This window comes from Cryptomeria japonica, chromosome 9, assembly GCF_030272615.1.
Source record: "Cryptomeria japonica chromosome 9, Sugi_1.0, whole genome shotgun sequence".
Taxonomy (NCBI): Eukaryota; Viridiplantae; Streptophyta; class Pinopsida; order Cupressales; family Cupressaceae; genus Cryptomeria; species Cryptomeria japonica.
In genome coordinates this window covers 682,975,468-682,994,960 of record NC_081413.1, presented here as the reverse complement: position 1 = coordinate 682,994,960, position 19,493 = coordinate 682,975,468, and the positions used below count along the sequence as shown (strand labels likewise).

At 38.4% G+C, this 19,493-nt stretch overlaps 1 protein-coding gene across 2 annotated transcripts in view; it reads right to left on the bottom strand.

The window, feature by feature from the left end:
- Positions 1–4,166, bottom strand: part of LOC131073972 (DExH-box ATP-dependent RNA helicase DExH14) — a 247,896-nt gene extending 243,730 nt beyond the window's left edge. Inside the window, exons 1-2 of one of the 2 annotated variants that reach the window (XR_009113014.2) lie at positions 3,894–4,166; positions 3,701–3,819 (exon numbers count right to left, since the gene is read on the bottom strand). Coding sequence is in view for 1 of the 2 variants with exons in the window: in XM_058010506.2 (XP_057866489.2) it covers positions 3,701–3,819; positions 3,894–3,908 (134 nt within the window). In the remaining variant the exon portion in view is untranslated. The remainder of the gene's footprint in view (positions 1–3,700; positions 3,820–3,893) is intronic. The other variant, XM_058010506.2, reaches the window with a different exon arrangement.
- Positions 4,167–19,493: the final 15,327 nt, after the last annotated feature.

Below are 19,493 nucleotides of genomic sequence, written 5' to 3'. Positions count from 1 at the left end.
TACGGTTCCACTTAACAGCACTGAACCCATGAATAAGGATGTTGATATCTTGCTTACATTCATTTAGTTGCCACTACTTGAAGTGAGAGGACTTTCTTTTGAAATGATCACCAAGATAACAGGGTCAGATTTCATAATAATACCAGTAAAATGAATTTTCTTAGCATGTAAATAGCTTGGTGAATGGCCATCTAACCTCAACAAAATTATTAGAACCAACACCAAGACTACCTACATACCACAAATTAACTCTACCATTATTATCACGACAAACACCCCCCATGCCAGCATTTCCAAGATTATCTTTTGAAGCTCCATCAACATTAATTTAACCAAGCTTGGAGGAGGGCATTCCCATTGACAAAGTCGATAATCCAGAGAATTATTATTGGAAGAGGCAAAAGAGGGAGAAGCAACAGGAATACCATGTCTCACTTCCCAACAAATATAGAACAAGCAATATGTGCAGAATATGCATAAAATGAATTTGTTGGATACCTTTGGAGTTCTTAGCATATGTCACTGACAGAAAGCATTGCAACCTTGATCTCATGCTCTGAGCTTGCATCTAATTAGACCTTGTGGATCAGGATATAAAGCTCTTCTTAATTGAAAAAGGATTTCGCTTAGATTTGTGACGATTGTGGCTGACATGTATGAAAAATGTGGAAGCATTGGAAGGAAAAAAATTGTTTGGAAGCCAACTAGAGATCTATAAAATACAATTGATATTAAAAGTATATAACAAAAAAGATGTGCAAGATAGGCACAAAGTGAACTTTATCAAATATTATCGAATAAAAGCAATTACAACCTTGACCTCATGCTCCCAGTTAGCATCTAATTCGGTGTTGTAACTGTTGTTGAATAGAGTATAAAGCTCTTCTTATTTGAAAGAGGATTTCAGTTAGATTTGTGACTGTTGTAATTGACATGTATATGAAATATGGAAGCATCGGAAGCTAAAAAGTTGTTTGTGAAAATGCTTCAACGAGAAGTGATCCCTTCAATAGTTGGTTGATATGCACGATCACAGCTTTTTGACTGACCCTTTTAAGTTTTTAAGGAGAAAAACTGCTATTTAAAGTAAGATAAACTCATCAACCTTCATAAGCAGTTCAGCTTGCACCAGATATGTGGCTTCAGACTAAGGATTATGGATTTCGGTAATTGAAACTAATTATTCTGATGCCATTGTAACTATCACAATAGACGTACACGCAAAATCTGTGAATATAAAGAAATCAGTTGAATTATTTGACAACTGTCCTACCCACCTAGTCATGGTGTGTAACAACTGTGGCATGTACAATGTATGTGTTAGGCACATTGCAAAGGTGTTCTCAATCTCCCATATCAGAAATTTTTCCCTTGGTCATTCAATCGCGGTAATTGGATTCATTTCAAAGGTGCTCTCAGTTTCTCATAATAAAAATCCCTCCCTTTGTAACTGAATTCCAACAACTGTGTTCATATGAATTTTATAGTTTTAATTATGTTTAATACAGTGAACGACCTTTCCAAAGAAAATAAGCTACAAAAAAAATAAAAATAACAAACACAGAATAATTTGCTAGTATTTGTAGAAGCTTGGCAGCTCAATTCCAATTAAAAACATCAAATATTCCACAAATTCACCTTTCAGAGAGACTGGAAAGATATCAGGACACAGAAAGTGAACCTTGGAAGTAATTCAAGTCCTATAAACCTATTCTAAACAGAGAAATAGCACAGGGACAGGAAAAGATGATAATTATGTACAACAAGACAACTATGAGGAGAAACTAAGGCTTTAATTTGATGCAGAGCATCCAAGGAACTCAATCGATAGGGGGAGATCTTTCTCCCAACTCACCTATACAATAAGGTGATAACCCTCTAAAACCTCACGGGACCCCTCACAAAGTTATTAGTACTCACAAGGTACAATACATCAAAACCATACTCATACTCATGCTTCTTAGCCCTCATCCATTCATTGGAACATGTTCAATTAACCCTCACCAACATGTATGAACCCAAATCCAAACCCTCCAACATTCAAACACCACAAGTCTCCCTACTAGTCACTCACTCAACACCATACCCAATTAGGACTCCAAACTCCATTCCAATGTACAATGGCTACTCCAACCACACATACCCCTTGGACACCTCTAGAAAGGTTTCTCAACATCCTCTAAAGGTTTTCAAACCAACCAACCACCCAAGAAGAGACAATGGACACTGCTGCTACACCATTGGTTTTAGACAGTCACAACATTCATTAGGACAGGCATACTTACATGGGCCATTCTCATTTACTACCCCTTCAAATGCAAGTAATCATAAAGGAGATTCGCCCTACTACTCTTGCCTCAAACTCAACACACAACCCACTCATAGACTTGTAAAGTGCAGTGATTTCAATGCACTGTCAAAACTAGGACAGTCAATGCATAGGTTAGGACATTCATAAAACAACATGGTTTAATTGTCTTCTTTGATCACATCACACTTGGATCATGCCAAGGGGACCCCTACTCATCCCTCTCTTCACTTACAACACCATTCAACACCTTTGTTGCTTTTATATCATTCAAATCTTCATGAAAACTCTGTGTTTTCAGACTGTGCACTGTCAAATCAGCACTTTGACATCAATTGGCACGTGCAAACTTTAGCATGGGACCCTGCAAGAAAAAAGAAAGTAAATACATGATATGGCCCTTCATTCCACCAAGTATTGGCCTCGGTTCAACGTGGAATGAGAACTTATTACATTTTACAATATCACTGTTTACCCTAGTAGGGTTTTGACACTGTTTGCAAAAATTAAGATAGCTTTTTCAAGTCACAACCAAAACGAATAAGACAAAGGGCAAATCAGAGAGGAATCATTCCTCTTTCTTCTCCAATGGATGACCAATGCAAATGGATAAGCTCTCTTATTGGAAAATGCCTATTTTCAGACTGTCACGGTGGAAGAACTCAGGAAAAGTGCAGGGAACAATGAAATTCTTATTGAGTTTTGCTTGTTGTTTACATCCACATACATCCAACCCCTGAATCAACGTGGGAATGGCCTATTTAAATGCCTCCAAGGCCTCCCAACTGAAATAACCACCTTTTAAATGTGTATTACTAAATAACATCTAATTATGTATAAGATGCACAAAAAAGTTGCTTGAGCAATTTTTGGACAACATAAGCAACTTTGGTTAACTTTAATCCTACACCCAACCTATGACTTCACTGACTCAACAATGACACAAATAGGTCCAAATAGGTCCATAAGACCCTTACATAACATCAAACATCATACTTGACCTATTGAGACATATTTTCCACATTAGGCCAATTTTGTCAATATGTGCCAACATGGCCCCCATTAGGACTCAACATACAAACCATTAGCTTCAACGATCTTATTACATCATATATGGACTTATTACATCTTATATGACCTTTCAAGACCTTATTACAACTTTCATACTTCAAAACACAAAAGATTCAAAATTTGCATCATAGAGGCTTGATGGTAGCCTAGGTGCTCCTGCACCAAATTTCCATTTTAAGAATTTTTAAGTAAAAAAAAAAAAATTCAAAACAGTCCTTTCACAAATTAAGGATGGATTCGACGAAAAATCCTGGAACCAGCCGTAAACCCTGATTCACTTAATTTAATTTTTTTAATCACAAAAGCTATAAGTGAACTCACGTTTTGAGGCGCTTATTGTGAAGCAGGAACTGTTTTCGCTGGAGATACGCCTGCTCAATGTCAAAATACTCATCCTTCCTTTCCAATTGCACCCTCAGCGTGGTGGTCAGGCGAGGTGACTGCATTTCATTATTCATTAAACACCTGACACACATTTACATTTCAAACAGAAAGACAAAAACAAACACCATACCTGCTTAAGCGGCATGGCTTTTTGCGCCTCGCTCCTCTGACCTGTGTCGCATATATGTCTTCCAAGCCCTTACCACGTCGTACAGTTTCTTTAAGCTACTTCTGAATTGCGTATGAATTACAGAGACTCGAAGCCAGCCTTTAAGTTGCGGAGGACAATATCATTTCAACATATGAAACAGTGGTCGAAAGCATAAATTGTCACTGCACCGCCGTGAAAATATCGGTAAATTTTTACCGCGATGAGTACGCACGTTCCTGTATTTTTAAGCTTTCTTGGAATTCTTCATAAAAGCATTTAAAATGACCGATTACATTAATAAATAACTATAATAATTGAAAAAAAACTGAAGTAAAGGTTAAAAGTGAGAAACGAAGCTTCTTGCTTTACCTTTGATCACCATATTATTCTTCAAGGTCCAAATTTTTAAATGAATAGTCACATATAAAATTCATATTTTTATTTTTATTTTTTTTCGGGCAAGTGCTATCTATTAGTGGGGATAGTGCTCTATATTAATTTCAAAAAATATTACATACTATCTTAATACATATCTTGACAATCCAAACCTAATAACAAGAAGGCATCCCAACTATACAAAAAGGGATACTAATTCTTATACCCACCTATCCTAACCAAACAACCAAGTTATCTTTAAAACAACCAAAGTGTAGAAGCCCCACAAACTATATCAACCTAATAATTGTAGAGACCCTCTCCCCAATGTCCAACACCTTATCAATACTATTGCCAAAGAGCCATCACAGTTCGTTCTCCATCATCCTGCGAAATGGTGAAAATGGCTCGTTAATGACTTCGACCCGAAATACCTCCCAAGCCTCTGCCATGAAGTTCTCCTTCTTCTTCCGCAGTTCTGTGGCTTCCACCTGCACTTCGTCTTCCGAGTCCAAGACCTCTACCTCTGACAACAGGCACTTCGGGTTAAAGTAGGGGCCCAGGATGCTCGCCCACTCCTCTTCTATTGCCATGACCACGCTTCCAACCGCCTCCACGTCGCATTCCTGGACAAACCGTATAATTAACTCCACCACTGCTTCCTTGGATGGTTTCACATCCACTAATAGGCAGAACACAATCTCATAGATGTGGTCGTCGCACCAGTGCCTTCCTGCACTAAGGGCGTCTTGAGCTAACGCCACTATCGTTGCTTTTCCCTCAACATCAATGTCGAAGAGCCTGTCACACTGCTCTTCCAGGGATTCCTCCCGACATAAGCAACTGAGCCCGAAATAGTGCACCATGGACGCAAAGTGCTAAAAGTAATAGAGCAAACAATTTCGCAAAAACCCCTCAAAACGGCTAAAAACGGTTTGGTTTATATAGAAGCTCTGCATTCCTAATCCATCAGAAGCCCAAAACGAAAACCAATCCGAATCAATTTGGATCAGAAAGCAATCCTACGAATGACTAATCATCCCTTATCCTATGTGTGTTTAGTCAGATCATTGTACTATCCACCGCCCTTCCTTGAATCCACCAGGTCACGGGAGGCAAGAGAATAATATTAATACACACCACCTCTTAAACCGTGTGTCCGGACTCGCATACCTGGCTGAAAAATTGCAACATTGTCCACGACCACCGAAGCCAAGCTTATCTGACAATGCCAACGATAGAGAAATCTCATCCAATTCCCTGTCTAGGAATCAAATCTTTGTCTTGAGAAATGATGTTCCGCACTCCCTCTGGCAAATCATTATCACTGTCATATTCTCTGACACTAGACTCTTCAATCCCTAGATTAGCCAACCTATCCGCAGCTTTGTTACCTTCCTGAAACATATGTTGAATGTGAAATTTTCCAAGCAAATCCAAAAACATCTTGATCCTCAGAATCCAATTATCCAAACGCCAATTCTAAAACTTAGAAGAACTTATCCCATTGAGAATGATTTGGGAATCACCCTCGATAACAAGTTTATCAATCCTCTTGGATGCACACCATTTTAAACCAACCTCCAATGTAGAGATTTCTGCCACATTGTTTGCAGCAATACCAACAGGACTCGAGAAAGCTTTCAAAGTAAATCCAAATTCATCCCTGACAATAGCACCCAATCCGCTCCGACCCAAGTTGCCTTTGCTTTCCCCATTGAAGTTTAATTTCACCCACCCTGGCGTTGAGGCTTGCCATACCACACTCCTACGCTTCAATCTCTCGTCCTTTAATCTATGTTCGCTGGTCTATTTGAAGGACCAAACCTTTTTCATATCCAAATCCCATTTCGAGATATATTTATAATTAACTCCCCAAATTTTACCATTGATCACCTCTTCAATGACAATCTTAATCATAAAGATAAGATTTTGAACATCCAATTCTTTCCCTTGGAACACTCACCTATTTCGATCCTTCCACACATGCCAAGCTACTAAAGAGGGGCCAACAATCCAAATGGGGCCCCATTTCGAAAATCTGTCTTGAATCGGCCATGACAAGAGAAACTCTTTAAAAGTTTGGTTTCTAGCAATGTAGCATTGCAACATCTCTAGCAGCCACTCCCAACAACTACTAGCAACCGGGCACCAATATAGGAGGTGATCTATCGTTTCCTCCGCCTGTTTACACATTGTGCACCTGCTTGGTCCTATAAAACCAAACAATTTGAGTCTATTACCCGTGAGGATCCTACCATGAGTGGCTATCCAAAGAAAAGTGCCTGCTTTTGGCAAAGGCCACTTACTCCAACAAAGAATTGAAGGCCAATCACTACTTCGTTCCCTCTTCCTCTGTAGTTCATACCCCAGATTGACCCTATACTCACCCGACTTAGAGGCACTCCACAGAAGACTATCTTCCTCATTCAAGGGGAAATTTTTTTTGTTGAGAAGGATGTTGTTAAGTCGATTGTGATTAAGAGGGTGCCATTCTCCCACTTTCTTCCATACCAACGCAGCATCTGACCAATGAAGGAAATATTCTGCAACCCAAGGGCCCACCAAAGCTTCGATCTGATTAACCCACTCTTGGTCCTCGAATAACTCTGCCAGAGGCTCATCCCCGTTCCATGAATCGTGCCAAAACCTTGCTTTTTTGTCATTCCCAATTCTCCAGGTTAAGTGCTCTGTGAGAAGCCTATGACTATCCCATAGGAATCTCCACATAGGAGATCCCCTAGTCGAATTGGCTATCGTCAAGATCCTCTCCAAGGACTGTGAGTCTAGATGTTTAGCAGGCATGATTCTGCATCGGAGTTTTTGCAGACATTTGTACATTTTCCACGCAAGCTTGGCCCCTAATGCTAGATTTTACAAATTCATCTTTCTTAAACCAGCCCCACCTTCTTCTTTAATCATACAGACAATATTCCAGCTAATCAAGGGGATCTTCCTCTCTGGTTTAGAGTCTTTCCACAAAATTTTTTTAAGCAGGTCATCAATGGCAATGGAAGCTCTGCCTGGCAATCTATAGCAGGACATGTAATATGTAGGAATAGCTGATAGCACTGCCCTAACCATCTGGAGTCTCCCAACTGGTCAAAGCCACCTATTTCTCCATGAATCCATTTTCAAACGACACTTATGGATAACCTCCTCCCACAGACCATTGTTGATCCTTCTTGCATATAATGGGACGTCGAGGTATGTAATGGGAAATTCTCCTGACGTGAAGCACAAGATACCTGCAATTTTAGAGCGGAGGTTGCACTTGGTATTTGTAAAATACACCAACGATTTGGTCATATTCATATTTTGTCCAGAGCCCAATTCATACTCATCAAGCATTCTTCTCATGATCCTAGCCTCCCTCTCTGAAGCTTCACCGAATATAATGGTATCATCTACAAATTGCGAATGGGAGACAGGTTCCATGCTCTCATGAATGGTGATGCCTCTCCAGAGACCCAATCTAGTTTGCCTTTTAATACTTTTGTCCAATACCTCTGCCATCAACACAAAAAGAAAGGGAGACAGGGGATCACCTTGTCTTAACCCATTAGTAGCCTAGAAGAAACCACACACCAAACCATTCATGAAAATGGAGAAAGTGACACTCAACGTGCAGTGTAAAATGCATTGCACCCAACTTTTATCAAAGCCAAATCTAAAGAGGATATCAATAAAAAAGGACCACCAAACTCTATCATATCATTTACTGACATCTAGCTTCACAATCATACCTTGTTTCTTCTTCGCGTGCATAGTATGGATAGTCTCCCCTACCATAATAATGCTATCAACAATTTCTCTACCTGGTACAAATCTGTGTTGTTCATGAGAGATTAGATTACTCAAAATGGGTTTTAACTTGTTCACCATGGCCTTCGAAATGATTTTGTACAGGGAATTGCACAGAGAGATAGGGCGAAAAACCGACATCTGAGAACAATCTTGTTTCTTGGGAATCAAGGCGATCACCGTGTGATTAATTTCCCTGACAAACTTGCCTTTTTTCCTAAATTCCTTCGCCACCTTGAATATATCCTCGCCCATGAACCGCCAACATATTTGAAAGAATTATGAGGTTAACCCATCAGGACCTGGTGCTTTATTCGAGGGGTTGTCGAAAGTGGCCTTTTTGATCTCTTTCAGCATGAAAGGGTGCATCAACTGTTTGTTATCCTCCTCTGTCACCTCCCTCCCAATTACGTCCAGCAATGATGCGTTAGCGTGAATGTCATGGACCACATTAACACCCAGGGGATTCTTGAAGTGACTTACTGCTAAGTCTTCAATAATTTCAACCTCTTCCTGCAAATCTCCCAAGTCATCTTGAATGCGAAAAATCCGATTACAAGCTCTTTTAGATTTTATAGATGCATGAAAGAATTTCATATTCAAATCCCCAGCTTTAATCCAATTCTCACACGCCTTATCTCTCCAATAAACCTCTTCTCTCTAAAGAAGCTCCGACAATTCTTCTTTCAACAAATTTTCTCTAACAAATTCCTCATTTGACATACCTGCTGAGATCACTAGATTATTCGACTCCTCCAACTCTTTCTCTATTCTTAATTTTTCCACAAAAATGTTCTTGAATGAACTCTTATTCCACTCCTTGATTTTTCCTTTTAATATTTTCAGTCTTTTCAGAAAGCAGAAGCTCGGGGTTCCTGAGAAGATATTGTTGGCTCTCCACCAAGACTCCAAATTCAGAAGAAAGTCCTTATCTCTCCACCACATACTTTGGAATCTAAAGCTCCCTTTATTATTATTGTTTACCTTCTGAAGGAGCATTTGAACTGGGAAATGATCTGATAGAGTCCATGGAAGAATAAAGGAATCAACATTGAAATCTGAGTCCACCCAATAAGGCCCCACCAGAAACCTGTCCAGTCTTTCAGAGATCCTAGAGAAATTTGCCCTCCTATTGGTCCACGTAAATAGACCATTCTTTGGCTTTACGTCAAACAAAGAATTTCCTGCCACAAACTCCCTGAAATCTTCCATAACTCTCGTATTCATTCTCAAACCACCTTTTTTGTCATCCAATTCCAGCAGAGCATTGAACTCACCAACAACTATGAATTTATCATTGTTAAGAGTAACGATTCTATCCAATATGTCTTTCCAGACTTTAGCTTTGTCAACCGTTTTAGTTGGGCCGTAGACATTAAAAAGAGGAATTGACACATTATCCTTCAAGCTGCGAACAACACCAAATATCCACTAATTTGATCTCTCCAAATAAGAAACTTTAATACTTTGAGGATTCCACAAAAAGCCCAATGCCCCAGCAGAACATTTAGCTTCTTAAAAATAACCTTCCCAAGACCTATAAGAATGTAAAAAACTGAGAGCTTTATCCATACACAATTTAGTTTCTTGAAGTAACACCACTTTGCAAGAGACTCTACTTAACGCTCGTTTTACCAACCATTTTTTGTCAAGGGCAGATAAGCCCCTAACATTCCAAGTGGTGATTTTCATCTGCCCCCAAGGGAGAGTCTACCTCCCTTGGCTTTCTTCATAAAATCCATGACGCTAATGATACCTTTTTCATTGGCCATGTCTTCCCTCAATCTCCTATAGCTCTGTCAGCCCCTGAAACCTTTAGATTTCTCGAGGAGAACATTGGCTGATTAGCTGATGCACCGCATGGGTCGACATTGTCCAACTCATCTTCCTACAAAAAGTCCTCGTCCGAGCCCTTGTCATACTCAAACTTTGTATCTGATAAGCCTTTGACCTGAGTAGGTAAATTACTTGTAGGAACGGGGCCCTGATAATGACTAGCTGAGCCTTCCCCACCATTGGCATTCATTACCCTTCTATTATGCTCAATATGATCTAACTTATCTATAATCGTCTCCATATCAGAATGCCCCCCCCATTTGACTTGCTAATTTACCTAATTTAAACTCAGATTCCTTAACTGGATTAAATGTAGCCTTATCACCTACTGCTTATGTGGCTTCACCAATGACTTTCGCCATGGATTCGACAACTTTCTCCTTACTCCTCGAATGCACCACAAGAGTCTGCATCACCATCCCCGTAACCATTTTCTCCAGAGAAGTCGTCTTACGCTTCCAATTTTGAACCAGTTTTTTGAAGACCTTTCTGCCCTTCCTTACAAACATTTTGCAATCGTCCTCACCATGCATCCTACTCGCACATCTCTGACATTGGCAAATCTCTTTTTCAATCTCCAACTGTTGGCGCCATTCACCATTGGTCGTTAAAAGATTTATACTTTCCGGGATACGCCTGACCGTTGCTATTCTCAATCTGCCATACTCACAAAGATCTGCTTCATCATCCACATCAACCTCCAGAAGAGTCCCTAACATCTTGCCAACCTTCTCCAAAAAACCATCGCCCCAATATTCAATCGGAAGGTTATACAATTTGATCCAAACCGGGTCAGAGTAATGAACCAAAGGGATGGGATTGAAATTTGGTGTACACGGTTGCAGATAGAGAGCATGCTTGTTGACAAACCAGTTCTAATGGTTAAGGATACTATCTCTGACTGATTCTTCCTCAAATAGAACTACGAAAAATCCTTTGGGGATGAATTTAATTACTACCCGTGAACCCCAATTACCTTCCACCCAATCTCTAATCTCTTTTCTGGACCAGTTTAGCCTGATGATTCTAGTGATCACCACCAGTGCTTCCCCAAAAGATATGTCTTCCTCCATTTCTTCTGACAAATCAATGGTAATCTCCTCGTTGCTACTTGCGTGGTGGACCACCAACTACTTCTTCCTCTTGTTACCCGGCCCGCCATTGCTGCCTAACTGATTTTGCAGAGCATCATCCTTCGACTGCTTCATCTCTTTCGACTCCTATTTTTATTTAAATATATTTAATTATTCTAATGGTTCTTTTAGGATCCTTTTAGTTTTCGTCTTTGTAATTCTGTGATTTCGGAATAAATCTTTACCTCTTTTTTCACCAAAAAAAAATTTATATATATATGTTTAATTTTAAAATAACTCTTAATTAAATATTAAAAATCTTATATGCGAAAAATAAAATAATTTATGAACTAGAATTTTTGTATTTATCAAATTACATAATAATAATTTTAAAGTAGTTTTTATTATAATAATAAAAAAATATCTTTTAAAAAAAAAATGATATATCTCTACGTGTTTTGCATATATTTTTTTTAAAGAGAGGTATGCTAGTTAAATATAATTTGTTAATAGTATTTTTTATGGAAAATAAATAGTTATATCTATAATATTAAATGGTTAATTATGGCATCGGTGAAGCAAGATTTATCAATCACATAGTGAAAAGTATTTCTCTTTATAGTACTGTCATAATAGTAATACTATGATATTCAAATTAAAATTAAAAATATAAATTTAGAATTGTAAATTTTGGTGTTCATAATAATTATTGTAGACGTATAAAAATGACCATATTCCTAAATAAATATTTTGTGTTCATTTCTCTATTTAATTAAATCTAATTTAATTAAATAATCCACATTCCTCTATTTAATTAAGTAAATTACTCAATTAAATTCACTATACCATGTAATAGGATAAATTCATTTTATTCAATTATAGCCCCTATCCACTTTTTAATTAAATTCAAATTTAATTAAAATGGTTATCCTAAATTAAATAAATCTAATTTATTTAATTACAACCAAATTCAATTAAATTCAATTAAAACCTATTTTCCCTCCCCCACTTGCAAAATCCTACACCTCCCACTTGCATCCTAACCCTCTTTCTAACCTCTTCTAGATTCTTCTAAACCTAATTAATTAATCCAAACCCATCCATTATCCCTTTTCCCTAAATTTGAGAAGGTCACTTCTCAAATTCGGAGTGAAGTCTTCAAAATGCATTAAAGCCTTTATCCATTCAACAAGCTAACTTGTTGAATGCCCCCAAATTTGGAAGGACTCTTACAAAGTTATCCCCAAAGTCTTCATAACCATTAATGGTTAACTCAACCCTCTTACATGGTTAAAGAATTTTCATAAACTCAACCTCCATCTAACCCAAGAGTCTCATCAAGCATTTATTGCTTTGACCATGGTTATCCTTAAGCCTTTGCACAAGAGTTTATCCTTTGGGTAAAAGCTTTATCTAATGGATAACCCTAACTTAACCTTAACCCTTACCTCTTAGGGTAACCATGAGGTCTTCTCAAGCATTTAATGCTTCTTACATCTCCTCTCACCCAGTCTTATGTTGACAATTGTCACCATTTCATTGGTGCCAATTGCAAACATGGATTCCCAACTTTCAAACTTGGCCCTTGATTGCCTCTTTCAATCCTAACCATCCATTGCCCTGTTTTTGCTATAAATAGAGCTCTCATTCCTCCATTTTGATATCATCCAAGTCTTTAGCATCACACTTATACTTAAATCCATTCAAGCTTTCATATCTCATTTTTATGCTCATCATTTAGCTTCTCTTTTAAACAGGAATTAATCTAAATATGCTAATTTAGAGTATGTTTTTTTATCATTTAGCTTAAATCATGAATTAATATAGTATGCTAGGATAGTATTGTTTACTAATCTTGTCATCTTATAACTAGTTTATTGCATTTGTAGCATCATGCATAGCTTATGATGCATCTCATATTAAAATCAACAAAAGCATCCCTTGTTCTTGCATTTGCTATCCCTAAACCATTTTTCTCAGTGATCTGAGAGCAAAAACATTGGTTTGAGGGACCGTGTAAGATAGAGAACCATGGAACCATCCTTGGGAAGTTGAGCTATACTTCATGACTCCATAGCTTGCACCAAGAAGTCTTGTGGGTGTGTGAGAAAGGCTCTATAGAGCTCCGTTTTTCACATATTGAGTTTTATCGGCCCGCTTTTCCCGCATACATTTCTGGCGCCCATCGTGGGGCATTACCCCATATATCAAATCGGTTTTCAAATATAACTACTTTTGCAGGTCCGCGGGAAACGAGAATCAGCGTGTGGGAATCATTCCCTAACGCATCTGGTCAATAGCCTAGTGCATCCAGTTCATTGTTCAATGCGTTGGGTCCATCATCTAGCGCGTCAAGTCTATTTATTAGCACATCAGAATACTAAACTTTTCCTATATGTCTCAGTGCGGGAGAAAAATAGAGCAGCGCTTCCGGAACACAGAGTAGTGCATCTCGAAAACAGTGTAGCGCATCACAAATTTCTTTTAGCGCACCACAGATATTTTGTAGCGCATACAGTTTGTTCTATAGCGCATCGAAAATAGACAGAAATCAAAAATTTAAAATCTGTAATCAGGAGTAAAAAAGTAGACTTGTTGAAGTCCACCAACCATCTAACATTTTCCACTTGTTTTCTTGCAGGATTCTAACAAATTTGTTGCAGATGGGAGCTTAATCTTAAAAATATTAAGATAGTTAGGATTTTCACTAACTTAGTTAAGTTAGTTTAAAATTTTGAACTTCTTTTATTCTTAAAATTGAACTCACTTGTTTCCTTTGGGCTATAAAAAGAACCACAAATCAGAACATTTCTTGCTTTCATAGGAGAAAACCTATTTTTGAGCTTTAAAAAGAACCATACAAACCTTCCTTTTTTGCAAAAGTAGCTATAAAAAGAACCTCACCATCCTTTGGTGTATAAAAGGATTCATTTTCAATTTTTTTGCAAAGGAAAGAACCTCACCTAAAAATTTTGTTGCAATCAAAGAGGGAAGTTTTTCCCTTTTTGTTTACCGATTTTATTTGTTGTTGACCAAATCGAACCTTTTGCTTTGTTGACTCGATTATTTTCTTAGATTAAATAATCACCGATTTGGGGAAATAAAATTAACACCATGCGTTTTGGAGCAACATCTCCCAATAGAAGTTAGCAAATCATTTATATTGAAAGGCTAAAAAGAAAAATTGTTTGCCTTGTCTCAAAAGTGGAAGGAATATACTCTCCCCTTAACTAGGTGATCAAAAATCTAGACCACTCTTAAAGCTTTCTTTACTTCAAGCAAATAAAATCCTTTAGTAGGCCTGTCTTCCCGAGGAGTTGGAATCAACTCTTAAAGTCATTTATGGCCGGTGTGAAAGGAACGACCTAAGTGGAAAATGGCTTTAACGCCAAGTGTTCCAACCCACTATAATCAAAAGTGGAAAGTGACGAAAGTCCTTTTCAACAGTTGCGCGCAGCGATTAGCCTTCCCCCACTATCCTCGAGATACGTAAAGCCTTGGTTCTAAAGGTTGGGAAGCCTCCTTAGGGAGTTTATCACTGACGGCCAAATAGGAAGCCTGATTACGAACCATAGAAATAGAAACCTTGAACCGAGTCAGTAACCAGACATTTATAACATCATAGTGCAAGGGTGGGGAAGAATCTGCCCCCAAGATCACTCACCATATATCTCCCAAGATAACTACTCAATTGTGAAGTGATTCACTTTGAGTTAATTTCTGGCAAAAGGCAAAAAAAGGGGCGCCCTCTAGGGGGTGACACAGTTGTTTGAGCTGACGGAGTATCGAGACTAGTGGGCCATGATGTTATTTATGACCTTTGAATAAAGAGTCTTTCTGAAGTGTATTATGCGTATCCAAACCTATTAAAACATTGGGGATTTGAACACATCCTTGTAGAACATACACTTTTTGTTAGATTAGGCAAAAATGGTTGTCTTTTTTGTGTTGTGCTTGCATTCACTACTTCAGAAAATCATACATCAAGACTGAAAAACTCACAATCAAATCCAAAAATTATAAAGAAACCAACCAAAGGAAAAATTAGGGCAATTTAGCGCGTGGGAACAACTTCTTAGCACGTAGGGTACTTTTGCTAGCGCATCCAAGCATCAAGTTAGCGCGTCTTGTCAAAACAGTAGCGTTTTATCCAAAATTCCAAAATAGTGTTAAATAATTAGCGCATCAGGAAAACAACCTAGCACGTTGAAGCATCAGCTTAGCACGTGGAAGCCAAACTTTAGCACGTAGAGTTTAACAGATAGCGTGTCACAGACCCATACTAGTGCATAGCTTTTCAAAACAAGCAGAAAACAAAATTTTAATAGTCGAAACTTTAGCGTGTGGCTAGGGGCAGCCTAGCGCGTGTGGTCGTTCTTTTAGCGCATGAAGTAAATTTAGTAGCGCATCTTGTCTCTATTTTAGCGCATGACCAAAAATAGAAAGATAGGGGGCAAAATAGTGAGGAATTTTGAAAATTTAGAAAACATCTTTAGAAGCCTCTTTTCATCATCATCATTTTTCATCAAAGCAGAGTAGCAAAAACAAAGCTGTAAAAACCATTTTTTGAGCAAAGTTTGTGTCAAACAAACGTTGTAAAAATCTGAAACTGATTGCACGGTAAAACATATCTATCCTATCAAAATCCGGAAACGTCATCACAAGCAACAAAGGGGTCCTTTATCATCTCACAAATTTCATCTCAAAAACACTTGTTTAAAAACTTCAAGTTGTCAAATCAACTTTCCATATTGGGAGACTTTTATCCATATCATTTGACACACTTTGTCGTGAAGGGGCATCTAAACCTTCACTTTGATAAAAGTCAAACTTGAATTTACAAAACAAGATCAACTAAATCCAAAACAAATCGAAGGAAACCGTTGATCACTTATGCATGACTAATCCCCATATTCTGAGAAGAAAGAATCTTTATCGTAACATCACATTAAGGAAACAACAACCGAGTTTTTCCAAATTTATCAAGAGAAACAAGTTTTTATACATCAATCATCAACTCTTCAAATCTCATCGAGCATTTCTTCAACACGTCAAACGTTATATCCAAAACAAATCCAACGAATTTGACAAAGAGCCTTTAAAGACTAGGGCATATTGTCAAAAATTCGCTTTTAATCAAATCATCAACCGTGGAGGAAGGATCAATCCGACATTCTCGCCCGACGAGTGTATCACTTATAACACACCCCGACCTGAACCACCAACCCCCGAGCAACGTATCAAAGAGGATTTTGTTCCCTTTGTCACTGAAAGTTTCTACTAAAATGCTTGTTACTCGCTCTCAACAAAACCAACAAAGCGAGGCATAAGCAGAGTCCAGTATGAATCGAAGGTTGTCAAATCTTTTTGAAGGTCCACACCTGGAGGATACTGAAATTTTTGAAGAGCTTCTTCAGGAATGTCAGGAAAGCGCTCCATTCCAAAAGCTTGTAGAAAGGCTCATGGAAAATGACGAAGAAAAATATTTGCTCATGCTCACAAGTAAAGGAGAAAACTCCCTGAAAACCTTGACGCAGATGTGTTTAGAACGCGACCTCAACATTACAAATATCAAGAATGACAACGGGAAAGGGAAGCACGCGACCCTGAACAAGATATCCCTGATCAAAACATACCAGAACAACATACACCAAGACAAAACATCCCAGATCAAAACATCCCAGATCAAAACATACCGGAGCAACATACACCAAGACAATACATTCCCGAGCAAAACATACCGTTCCATACACAGTTTCAACCTAGGATCAATACAAGGGAAGAACCTTTCCCTCAGCAAAACAATGCGCCTTTGGTTGCCCTTACTCAACAAATGCAAATGTTACAAAGACAAATGCAAGACATGCAACAAGGGACAACAATGTGGTACTCATTAAATGGAATTTGTCCTTGTCCTTTTGACCGAAGATTGCACATGATCCCTTTTCCTCCAAACCCAGACGTGCCTAAATTTGACAAGTACGATGGAAAAAGTGATCCCCGTGATCATGTCAGAGAATTTTGTACCATGAGTCTTGAATTTGCTCATGATGACACCTATCTAATGAGGTTATTCTCAAGAAGCTTGGGAGGGCAAACAATGTAATGGTTATCCAAAATTACACCGCCTGTCAGATCGTTTGATGAATTGGTTAACAAGTTCATAACACAATATTCCTATAACATTCAACATGCTATAACCATGCTAGACGTCTGTGACACCAAACAAAAGAACAACAAAACATTCATGATATTCCTTCAACACTGGTGACGTATGGTATCACGATATCCTCGAGATATTCCTAAAAAGGAGAAAATGGAAATCTTCATCAACAACTTGAATGGTGAGATGAGTTACAGGCTCAAACTCCAATGCATACCATCTTTCGCTAAATTGATTGAAAACGACATTCAAGTAGAGGAAGCATGTGTCAAAAAGGGAATGCTCAAATTCTTCAAAGAAGGAACAAATTCATCAAACTACAATAACCAAAACAACAACAACTTGGACAAGTCTCGATTCTGGACTCGAAACAAAAATGAAGGCAACAATGAATCGCATGATCCAAAATCTAAGCAACTAGTGCTCGCATTATCTGGAAATCCTCAGGCTATGAAAAATCCTAAAGGTGCTAATCCAAACGCTAACACATATGCACCAAACACCAATCAAGGTCAACCCAATGCAAACAACACCAACGATACTCAAAACAAAACCACGAATCCAGGACCTAATAACAATTCGCACGACGACACTAACAATTTCCAAAAACGTGTCTTCACACCACTTGGGCAATCACTAGAGTCAGCATTCAGAGAGCTTCTGGCAAACAAGATTCTCTCTTTGCCTGCAATCAGCAACTATGAACCCCAAATCAAACCACCTTGGTGGAATGATTCACACTATTGTGATTTTCATCGTAACAAAGGTCATCGAATGAATGATTGCATGAGATTGAAAAACATTGTTCAAGACATGATTGATCAAGGTGACTTAACGGTAGATGGTCTCAAAACAAATGGTGACCATGGAGCCTTTAAAAATCCTCTTCCAAATTACAACAAAGATGGAGCTTCAACCTCGAACAATACACATGGAGCTCATATCAACCACATCTACAATAACACCATCAATCACATATCAGTTGAAGACCATCAGGTAAATGTCATCACCATCCGAGACCAGCATAATCATGAATCTATCAATGTCACAACCAGAGCTCAGAAATATGTCTTGAAAGGACATACCGTGCCTACAGCCACTACACCAAAAATCCAATATGATTGAGTCAGCCAACTACGTAAAATTTCGGCTCAAATATCTATACTACAATTGCTGAAACTGTCACCCAAACACAAAAACATATTGGAACAAGTGCTCTTGGAAACAAATGTACCTCAAGATCTGGATGCAGACAGATTTCAAGCCATGGTCGCCCATATGACAGGGCCTCATAATCTCACCTTCTCAGAGCATGATAATACTTCCTTGAGTCATCCACATAACACTCCTCTCGATATTGAAGTCATCGTTTATAAACACTGAGTAAAAAGAGTCTTAATAGATGGAGGAGCTGGACTTAATATATGTACTTTAAAGCTTATCCATGCGTTAGGCTTCTCGGAGGAGTCTATTGATCCCCGTAAAAAGATTACCATAAAGGCCTATGATGATGAGGAAAGGTCATCTAAAGGAACCGTGATGTTACCCATTCAAGTTGGACCAGTGCAAAAAGATACTATGTGTCAGGTCTTGGATATAGACCTCACCTACAATATTTTATTAGGTCGACCTTGGATACATGAAATGCAAGCAGTACCTTCTACGTATCACCAGTGTGTCAAATTTCCTTATAACGGACAAGAGGTCTCTATATCTGTTGATCACAATCCATTTCAACATTGTAATGCAATGGGGGCAGCCCAGGACAGTTTGGTTCCTCATAATAGGGAAAAGAAGAGATCCTCAACATCAGATCTACAGAAGGGAAAGCTTGAATCATTATCTGGAGATTTCAAGCAAAAAATGCAAATCAAAGAACAAGGTATGGGAGAATACTCTTTGGAACCCATGTGTTTGGCCAAATTACCGACATCACCCAGATCTCATGGATTGCCTATTACATCAACACATCAGGTAACTCAGCCCATCACCAAATTTGATGGTACCTTCATCCAACTAGGTACTCTAGCACATGAATCATAAGAGAAAGACATTCTTAGCTGGTTATACAAAGATGAGGAAGAAGATAACAGAGCAGCTGCTCTAGATATAGTTCTACCAACACACCTATATGGAAAGGGCTACTTAATCATGTAGCAAATGGGATATGACGGTAGAGGACCTATTGAAAAACGCAAAGAAGGAGTCACTGAACCCATAGATCTTCCTTCACAGCCCAGTAGAGACAAAACAAGATTGGGTTGTAAACTCACTTTCCTATTAAGAAGGGCACCGCGCATAACTCCAAAACCTCAATGGAAAGCAAAG